We start from the raw sequence: 10,532 nt of genomic DNA on the forward strand, positions 1-10,532 counted from the left end.
TGGAACACGGAAGGAGGGGGGCTTGCTTCGTCCAGTTATTTTATATACAGTCTATGGATCTGATGTATCTAATGTGTTTCTTTAAAGTGCTCCTTTAAATGTTGTGAGCAGTGTATTAGCAATAATATAGTCAAAATGTCCTAAACATGTTCCATGCATTTGTAATAGAAATCCCAATCCCAGACACAATGATCGAGGAGGCCTCACAGTAGTTTTATTTTATTCCCTTTTGTAATCTCTTCAGTTTTTCCCTCCTTCATCCTGACTCATGAATCCTGTGTGAATTCGTTCGATCTGCTCCAGTTTATGACTATCAGAGCCTCTGCAGTAAAAATGATTAAAATGACAAGAGTTTGTTGGGATTTCAAATCCATTAAAATGCATCAAACTCCTGGAAATGGACTCGGTGTTTGTATTTCTCTGCAGAGAGGATTTTATTTTGAATTTTATTTTCATTTAGATTCAAAAAAGGTTTTCATGTTTTTCAGAAAATGTCATGACTTGTCCAACAGCCTTGGCTCGTGAAAACCTTCAGAAGGTTTGAGTGTTTGACGTTCATACAGCATACTCTACCTTTTGCATCACAATGACAGCATTAACTGACTTGATTACAAGTAAAACCTTCACCAACAGATGGAAGAAGAACCTAGAGTTTTAAAATATCAGTATTTCATGTGCTGGTTTACAAAGGTAACCCAGCGGTTCAGCAGCGAATTCCTAATACTAGATCTCAGGATGAGACGAAGCTGACGGAGCGAATCGTCTGGTGGACTGGGATGCTGACGGACGTGGCAGCACCTGCTGGTGAGGCATGTCGGCACAGATCAGCTGGTGGTGGCTCACCTAATGGAAGCTTCAGGATGATTTCTTCTTGTTCAGTGAACTCTGCGTTTCACTTCAGTGCATGTGTGAGGGTGACAGCATCAGGCAGCTCCTGCAGAGAAATCAAGCGTTTTAATTGAAACACAGTGAGGCGGGCTCATTGATTTATTGCTTTTTAATTTCTCCTCCAGCAGGGATTCATTCCTGGTAAAGACCTCCCCAGGTTACCTGCTGAACTTTATTTAAGCTTTTTAGTCCCATCTGCTCTCCGGTCAGTACGGCCGTCTTCAGACGAAACATGAGAAATCCAGTATGGATGCAGGTGGCTGCAGTAGCAGGAGGCTCGGGTACCTGCAGTCAGGTGGTCCTCACTAGGTACCGTGATCTCAGGTCGTCACTGACCGTACATTCATGAGTCCATGTCTCAGGTCAGGTGATCTGAATACCTCACAACAGGGGGGTCAAACTCAATCACACAGGGGGTAAAATCCAAAACAGTCCTTAGGTCACGGACTGAACAAGATAAACATTTATTGAACACTCAAAAACTACATTTTTAAAACTATAACTTTTTAACAGAATTATGAATAATAAAAAGGCAGGAATATTATTCCAGAATAAATCAACTTAAACATTCAACTCTCCATAAAAATATATTTGGTCAAAATTAAACAAGTTAAAAATAAGCTCAAGATAACATCGGGTCATTAATAACAATAAAATAAAATGATCTGGAGGGTCTTGACTTTGACACATGCACCTTACAGTCTCTGCACACCAGCTCTTACATAAAGTCATTACAAATTCAAAAACAATTTAAATTCACATATTTGTCTGACAGCAAAACAGATACAAAGAATACAAATTTTACGATCTGATTGCATCTTTTTTATTTCATTTTTATTCAATAAAAGGCTAAACATGCACTGTAATCTTGAGTTGTAAACTCAAACACGATTGAGACAAAAAATAAATAAATAAATGGAAGTCTAAGCTGGAATTGGGTTATTCAAAAGGAAACGGTGGGGCAGTGTTCAGCCCTCCCAGGTCTTGGTTCAAATCCCAGTCAGGTCCTTTCTGTGTCCAGTTCGCATCTTATTCCTGTGTGTTTGAAGAAATTGGACCGCAGTTTGTTGCACTGATGACTTTATTCCTCTTCTCACAAGTAAATAACTTAAACACAAATTGAAGTTTAACAAATTATATGAACAAAAAGGAAAACACAAACCTCGCTGGCTGCATTCACCAATATAACCAAGAAAACCTCTCCGTACAGCTTCAGAACTCTTAAAACGTCTTTTCTTCTCAGTCTTTTTGTCATATATCTTAACTTTCCATCTTCTCTGCTTAATCTCTTTTCCCATATGAAACTCGACAAGTTGTGTTACAACAAAAGTTGTCTTTGCACAACACAGTCTAACAATGGTTCCACCTCAGAAATATACGTAAATATGTCAAATAAGAAGTATACAAAAATGTAACAAGAAAAATGCTGAGATTCTTTTGTGGTAGTTAAAATCCTAATGGAAAGAACACTTTGGAAATAGATCAAAATATGATCAGCGTGGGACTTAACAGCATCTGGGATAGGCTCCAGCAACTCTGTCACCCTGGAAGGGCTTCAGTGGTTAAAAGAAATCACGAGTGATTAAAACATACCATAGACCACATGTGTCAAAGTCCCAGTGGCCGGATCCGGCCAGCTCATTTGTTATTAATGACCCAATGTTATCTTGCGCTCATTTCTGACTTAAGTAATTCTGGCAAAATATATTCTTATTGAAAGTTATTTAAGATTAAGTTGAATTATTCTGGAATAATATCCCTGACTTTTTATTATTTGTAATTATGTAAAAAAGTTACAGTTTAAAAAATTTTCGTTCTGCTAACTTTTTGGACTATTTTGGCATTTAAAAAGATTTTTTAGGTTGTTTTGGAGTTTAGCTAATATTTCAGCTACATGCTAGCTGTTTTAGCTAATTTAGGATTTTTTCCCCTTTTTTTAGACTTTGTTGGAGTTTAGCTAATATTTCAGCTTTATGCTAGCTGCTTTAGTTAATTTTGACATTTTTATTATTATTATTTTTGACAAATTTGGCATTTAGCTAATATTTTTAGCTGGCTTTCAGCTTTAGTATCTTCAGCGGCCACATTCAGCTTATATCATTCACACTAGCATATCACAGGTAATGATAGATCTCTAGTTCATAATTATGTTAAAAAGTTACAGCTTTAAAGTTTTAAATTGTAGTTTTAGAGAGTTCAATAAATGTTTATCCTGTTCGACCTAAGGTGTGTTTTGGATTCTGGCCCCTGTGCGATTGAGTTTGACCCCCCTGCCATAGACTCACAATTGGATGAAGTGAAGGTATAGTCCCAGAGTCTCTGTGGTTCATTCTGACAGACCTGCAGTCACCCTCCTGACCATCTGACTGCTTGGTAGCATCAATTCTTCAGAAGACGTTTGTGTCATTTTTAATAAATTTGTTTCCAGTTTAGTTTCAAGCTTTATCTGTCAGATCAACTACAGCAGGACTGAAAAGGACGGAATGAATTCCACGTCTTCTTCCTCTGCTCTCAGTGCTCTCAGATGTTACTCACAGCTCTCAGCAGGACGCTGCTGTGGTTTGAATTACAAGGTTTGTGTCATTCACCCCTGAAAGGACATGAGCTTTCATTTGAAGGGGGAAAACAGTCAATGCAAACACAACCCCCATGCCATGTCTTCCATTAGTGCCCCTTGGGGGGGTAAGTGGTGGAAATAATCCCCACGTACTGGACAGCCATGGCCTTTGTCTTTTCTCTATTCTCTGGTGGATAAAATCACATCAGAACTCATGCATTTCTATGCAAAAACAAATGCATTGATACATCCGTGCATGATGCAAATGACTGCAAATACACTGCAGATGATATTTCCATGTTTGCCTTTTAGAAAAGGTCACAAGATGGAAATGTGTTTTGGTTACATTTAAAAATGAATCTGTTTATTTGAGTTTTTCTGCAAAGACCAAAATGCCTGGAATGTTTTTATTATTGTAGGCAATCACATGGTTAGGAATCAAGGTTTGCACTATTTCAATCTGGAAACCTTTTTTAACCAAAGTTTGTTTTGAAATAAAAGTTAGAAACAGAACTCTGCACTGAATTTAGCCGTTCTTCAAGTGGAGCCATAACCGTTTACATTTAAACCCAGCTGATTTAGAAGACCCATCCTAGAATGACAATAGTTCCTGTGCCGTCTTTCTAAAGCAGTTACAAACTTCAGGAATGACGTGATAGATCACGTTAGAACATTATTTTGTCATCCCATCCAGGATGTCAAAACCTTTTCACAGATTTATTATTTTATTTTCTCTGATTTAAAATAAGTTCTGATTTATCCGTTGCTGGGAGCTTCACCTCATTGGAATCGGGGATGGAACTGGAACACACATTGTTTCCTCCACTTCCAAAAAAATGTAACCCTTTAACACCGGAGCTCCAGTGTTTATGCTCTTTGATTACTGTAAGTTCTTTATTGTTAACACAATAATTCAAATAAATTTCTCCTTCAAAATCTACTAGAATGACTGTGTTAACAAATTACAGTGTGTTAAAGATTTTGAGTTTTATCTTCAGTGGTTGCTCAGTCTTTTTAGTGGGTTTTCATTTGGCTCATCAACTCTGACTGTATCACTCTGAATTGGAATCTTGGACCTTAAATCGAAGTAAAAACTTGATTTTTTTTTTAGATTTAGAGCATAATAACTTAATACAGAAGATCTAGAAAGACTGTCATGAAATGTCATATTTGTGGATAATTTAAAGAATTAAAAATCTCTCTGTTGTCAATAAATTCATAATTTTTTCCAATCCAGATGAGAGTACAAACATCTCTTAGGAATAAATAAATGTACTGTATTATCAGAGTAGAAGTTGCATCATTTTATTTTATTGTGATTAATGACCCGATGTTTTCTTGAGCTCATTTCTAACTTGTATAATTTTGACAAAATATATTTTTATGGAGAGTAAAATATTGAAAGTTATTGAGGGTTTAAGTTGATTTATTCTGGACAAATATTCCTGCCTTTTTATCATTCATAATTATGTTACAAGTTACAGTTTCAAAGTTTTAAAAATTGTCATTCTGTTGGCTTTTTGGACTATTTTGGCATTTTTTTAAGATTTATTAGGCTGTTTTACAGTTTAACCAAAATGTAGCTACATGCTAGCTGTTTTGGCTAACCTAAGTTTTTTTAAAGGTTAATTTGCATTTTTAGCTAATATTTTAGCTGGCTATCAGCTTCAACGTTTTTAGCTATCAATTTTAGCATCTTCAGCTATCAGCAGTAGAAGTTTCAAATTCCTCTTACAGCCTTCACACTAGCATGATCACAGATAATGCTATATATCGAGTTCAGATAATGTTAAAAAGTTTTGGTTTTAACATTTTAAAAATGTGGTTTCAGTTTTATTGTATTGAATAAATGTTGATCCTGTTGGGCAGGTGACCTAAGGTGTGTTTTGGATGTTGGACTCTTGTGCGATTGAGTTTGACATCCCTGCTCTGGAGTATAAGTTGCACTTTTGGGATAAAAGTCAGACGTTTCAGAACAAATCTGCCAAGCGTAGCTAAGATAAAAATACTATAAGACTAATTTTTTGATCTCTATGAGAAAAATATCAAAGTTTAAGAGCAAAACAATCAGATTCTTTTCCATGTTTGTTTTGCACAACACTTCTGGCACTGTCATAGCAAATATTCAGATACAGCTTCCTCTAGTGGTTGTTAGAGGAAACAACCGCTAAAGGAAAACCGATGTTTACTGGGAAAATAACAAATATGTGAGCCTATTGATGTCTAAAAAAAAAAACACTCACAAATAAGCTGCTCCTGAGTATAAGTCGCACCCCTGAATAAACTAGGAAAAAAACTGTGACTTATACTCCAGAACATACGGTACTTGTTTGCATTATCGTATTGCCTTAAGTCATATATATAAAATGTCTGTTTGTCCCCATTTACTTTCATGAATGACTCTTGTTTGTAATGTTCAGCATGGCGTGCAGCTCCCCAGGCTCGTATCCCAGCAGGCCTTGCAGGTTGCAGACGAAGCGGTAAACGTAGCGTTTGCCGGCTGTCTTCCGAATGATGTTCTTGTCGTAGTAATAGCGAAGACCACGACTGAGTTTCTCATAGTTCATCTTGGGTTTGTTTTTCCTCCTGCCCCACAGCAGAGCCACCTGCACACAAACACACAAACACATGTGTTGACAGTGCAGACACATCACTACAGAAGAAACCAATGTTCCTTTTTATGGACTAATGTTCAACCTGCAGCTGGGGAGGGCCTCCACCCTCTGAAGATCTCCGGCATCTTTACTGTTCTGAAGAAGAAGAACCTTCCAGAGAACTGAAGGACTTCTGTCCAATTGCACTCACTTCACAGCTAACGAAGACGGCAGGTACAGCACGCTCAGGACCCCAGCATACCAGACAGGTGTTGGAGTGGAGGATGATATTCTCCAGCTGATCTCCCTATAACTGTCACTCTCACATGCATGGGAGCTGGAATGGGCTGCTAACAACATGATTTCTGTCTTTTCTTTCTGGGAAATTGTTAGATCCCCAATAAATGGAGGTGGTCTCCTAGTGTAAAGTCAAACAAACCAACCATACCTCAGTCTGGATGGTATTTTCCTATATCAGTTAAGGATTTATCAAATTTTTCAATGGTTTAGACCAGAACCTAGAAGGAGCCACATAGTCTTACTATAACCTTTAAGAAATTTGGGTTTGCATTCATGACCTTCTTTTTTTTAAATTGTAAATAAAAACTGTCGAGTTTTTGGCATGAACAAAAGCAAAAATGTAAAACACATCTCTCAAAATGTGATTTTTTTTTTTTATTTTCAAAATAACAGATGCTCTGTGCCACACAGGATCATCATAGTGGACAGCTAGTAACCAATGTTGTGCAGCATAAGATAATTTGTGCTTTTAACTCATCGAAAGATCAAACTTTTTACCAAAGTTTTGCTTTGCAAATAAAATAATGTTAAAGGAGCGGCACGTAAAAAGTAAACACTTGTTTGAGCTGGAATTTACTGAAGACAGGACACAACTGGAAGATAAACAGTATTCTGCATCTAAAATGAAAGGGTTTTTTGGTGATAATCACTGGGTAAGGGGATACATTTAGTGTTGTGTTAGTCTGGGGGCGGAGCTGTGAGAGCAGACTCTTCCTGGAAGGAGCTGTTGGCATCGATCTTACATCAGCACGTTTCCACCCGCTCGTTTTCATGGGTATGGGAGGGGCTGCTGCAGACAGTGCAGGTTTTTAGAGGATTACTCTTAAATGGATGAACGAATCAAAATACCACTTTGAGGTTCTTTATAGAGAGGAATGAACAGTAAAATGCATTTAAAACCTCAAAAAGTAGAATTTTCACGGTAGGGCCCTTTAAAACAATACTTTTTCTTTGTTCTTTCCTCTCTTTGTCCTCAGCAGTCTTACACAGCTGAGTTTTGTTATTTCAGTTTGGGGTTGGACCTTCTTAGTTTTTGGGCTTTATTTGTTTTCTTTAGGTAGTTTTGGTTAAGGAGCTGCTGACTCTGACGGTCCACATGTCTGGATCAGCATCTCCATGACTTATTTTATGGAGAGATAAAAGAGCCACATGTGGATCTGGAGCTGCAGCCTGCAGACTCCTGGTTTAGGCCGATTCACTTCGATTAACAACTTCTCTCAGTCAGATCAATCTGGTTGGCTTGTAGGTATATACTTATTCATGGCCACACCCTTGTTAAAACGCGTGTTTACCTCGTCTGGATCCGTTAGTTTGAATTCCCAGCCGTCTCCCGTCCAGCTGATACAGGAGCGGCAGCTGCGGTCTGTCAGAAGCTCCAGCAGGAACTGCCACAGCTGAATCGGGCCGCTACCTGCAAGACAAACGATCCACTTCTCTATAATTATTTATGTGGGACTTTTATCTCTGAGTTGAATCTGTTTTCACAGCCGTACTAACCAGTATAACCAGCGAGAATGGCTGCTGGGATCACAGCTCTGCTCAGGTCAATTTGGCTGCCCACATATTCCTTGAAGCTCTTGTGCTTCTGTGGTAGGAGGAAGGTGTCGTCGGGCAGGCTTTCCTCCATCACAGGCTCCACATCATGGAGCGGAGCAGCCCACAAAAGAGAGCTGGGGAAGTTAGGGCCTCCACAGGTGAGAAGCTTTACGTCTGAGAGAGCCTCTGGAAATTCAACACAACATGAGGCAAACGCGTCAGCTTTACAAACCTTCTAGTAGAGTTTTGTTCAAATGGTTCCAAAGAGAGAGTAACACTTTTGCAGACAAATCCAGTTTTCTCAACAGTCACAGCTTTAAGATTAACTGCAGAATGTTCTGTTTCTATCAGGAGATGTTGATAAAGATATGAATGCTTATAACTGTACATATCCAATGACCAGAAGGAGGCACTGTTATGTTATGTATGCTGTAATCACGGCCTACTCATAAAAGAAGAATGTTGGTTTTTCTCTCCCTCTACCTAACTTGACTTGTGTGGCTGTCTGTTCGAGCCTGTTAATAAAACTAAGCCAGAGTGTGGCTATAGAAGAAGTGGTTGTCGTCGTGATTTCCTCAGGAATATTCCACTGCGGGTGGACTAAAGTTATAAGCCTACGCTGTAGAAGTAAACCTGCTAACAGAAGACTTGTCTCAGAGACAGAAAATCACCTGTATGGTTGTGTGTTTCTTGCATGGGGGCTGCAGAGCCGGCGGGCCCTCCTGCTTTCATCAGATAGCAGCCGTCATGCTGTGCAGTCAGAGTCTGGAAGTGTGGGCTCTCCTTGGAGTCATACTGCACTCGGTCGTCTACAGGGTCCTGAACATAGTCAGAGAAGTTTTCTGGGGGGAAACAAAAGCGGTAGAGTCCTGTGTGGTACTGATTGTAAAGGAAGGGTGTGAGAGGAGCAGGTGGGGGGGCTCATCTTTTCATGTAATCACCTTCACAGATTTCAATCTGACAGTAGGATGGGACTCTGCAGATGGACAGTGAAGAACTTCTCTCATGTTCTCTTTCTGTGGAATCATAATCAGTCATGATGAGACTTCTTAGAACGAGGCGCTCTGATCATCTGACAGATCTTTTTAGTAATAATTTAAAGCCTTCATTTCTTTGGAAGGAATTCAGAAGGAAACCAGATATGTAGCATTACCTGAGATAATGCTAGTGTGAACGCTGTAAGCTGATTGTGGCCACTGAAGATGCTAGTGCTAAATGTTGAAATTGATAGCTACAAATGCTAAAGCTAACATGATAGCTGAAAATGCTGAAGCTGATAGCTGTAATCACTGAAGCTGATAGCTCAAAATGTTGAAGCGCATAGCCAGCTAAAATATTAGCTGAATCCCAAATTAGCCTAAAAAACAAACCAAAAACTTAGGTTAGCCAAGAAAGAGAGCATGTATCTGAAAAAATAGCTAAACTTCAAAATAGCCTATAAATCTTTTTAAAAAGCCTAAATTAGCCAAAACATGTAGCTGAAATATTAGCCTAACTCCAAAATAGCCTAAAAAAACCTTCATAAATGCCAAAATAGACCAAAAAGCTATCAGAATGCCATTGTTTAAAACTTTAAAACCGTAACTTTTTAGCATAATTATTAATAAAAATGCAATAATATTACTCCAGAATAAATCAACTTAAACCTTAAATAACTTTCAATATTTTACTCTCCATAAAAATATATTTTGTCAAAATTACACAAGTTAGAAATAAGTACAAGATAACATCCGGATATTAATAACAATAAAATAAAATGATCTGGAGGGCCGGATAGAATTACTCAGACTGACTTTGTCCCGCTAAACGGTGAGTGAAGACTTTGTGGCTCCTACTGGGTTTTGGTTGGCGAGAAATCAACCTGATTGGCTCTTTAAGTGTTGAAGGTGAAAAACAGCCTCACCTCTTCTCATGGTGTCCAGGTGCTCCCACAGGATCTCCCCTGCAGTGCCGTCACTCGTGAGGCTGAGGAATGCCTCCCTGCTCAGAGCGCACAGCTCACCACCCTGCAGGACTCTCAGGTCTGAGCCCAGGCTCTGCAGGCCGAACTCCGCCTGGCACCAGTCCAGCCAGTGGTTCACCTCCCATTCGGTCCACAGCGTGGGGTCTTCACATGCAGGGAGTGTGTGGAGAGGAAACGTGAGTGAAGGTGCTCTCATCAATACCAAACTGACGTGGGGGTCTGCATCCTACCCCGCTGGAGGTGACAGCTGACCATCTCCTGGGCAAAGCCGGCAAAACTGGCCATCATGGCCTGGCTCAGGACCTCCTTGCTGGTGGGAGTGAGAGGAGGAACGTCCAGGGAGTCCAGCTCTGGAACAGGAGTCACAGCAGTTAAACCTTTAACACTGGAGTCGCAGTGTTTATGTTCTTGGATTTACTGTACCTTTTCAGCGCTTAACATGATAATTCCAGTAGATTTTGAAAACTTCAAAATCTACTGGAATTATTGTGTTAATGGTTGAAAAGTTAAATTGTGTCATAGATTTTGTGTTTTAACGTAATTTCTGTTTTAGTTCTACTCTTTTTTTCTGACTGTCTGAATGAAACAACACTCAAAGACGACCTACTGTGAGTCAAACTGTATTTTTAGTTATTTCTTGTTGTCCCATAGATGCACACAGTAGTATACTGTCTGTAATCAGAAATATAATGCA

General features: G+C 39.1%; 1 protein-coding gene across 1 annotated transcript; it reads right to left on the reverse strand.

The window, feature by feature from the left end:
* Positions 1-5,346: 5,346 nt before the first annotated feature.
* On the reverse strand, positions 5,347-10,318 carry LOC112156364 (transforming protein p54/c-ets-1-like). The gene is made up of 7 exons (XM_024288617.2): positions 10,069-10,318; positions 9,779-9,982; positions 8,817-8,891; positions 8,547-8,717; positions 7,837-8,061; positions 7,632-7,750; positions 5,347-6,051 (listed from the first exon to the last, which is right to left on the reverse strand). Exons 1-7 carry the CDS (start codon positions 10,124-10,126, stop codon positions 5,836-5,838), a joined length of 1,068 nt encoding a protein of 355 aa, XP_024144385.2. The 5' UTR covers positions 10,127-10,318; the 3' UTR covers positions 5,347-5,835.
* Between the last annotated feature and the right edge of the window lie 214 nt (positions 10,319-10,532).

This window comes from Oryzias melastigma, linkage group LG18 (assembly GCF_002922805.2).
Source record: "Oryzias melastigma strain HK-1 linkage group LG18, ASM292280v2, whole genome shotgun sequence".
NCBI lineage: Eukaryota > Metazoa > Chordata > Actinopteri > Beloniformes > Adrianichthyidae > Oryzias > Oryzias melastigma.

Excerpts from the sequence above, each read along its gene's own strand:
- LOC112156364 (XM_024288617.2), bottom strand. The coding sequence starts at position 10,126 with ATGATGGCCAGTTTTGCCGGCTTTGCCCAGGAGATGGTCAGCTGTCAC. Across the intron at positions 8,892-9,778 it reads CCTGGACACCATGAGAAGAG|AAAGAGAACATGAGAGAAGT; the intron begins GTGAGGCTGTTT and ends ATGATTCCACAG. Across the intron at positions 6,052-7,631 it reads AACTAACGGATCCAGACGAG|GTGGCTCTGCTGTGGGGCAG; the intron begins GTAAACACGCGT and ends GTTTGTGTGCAG.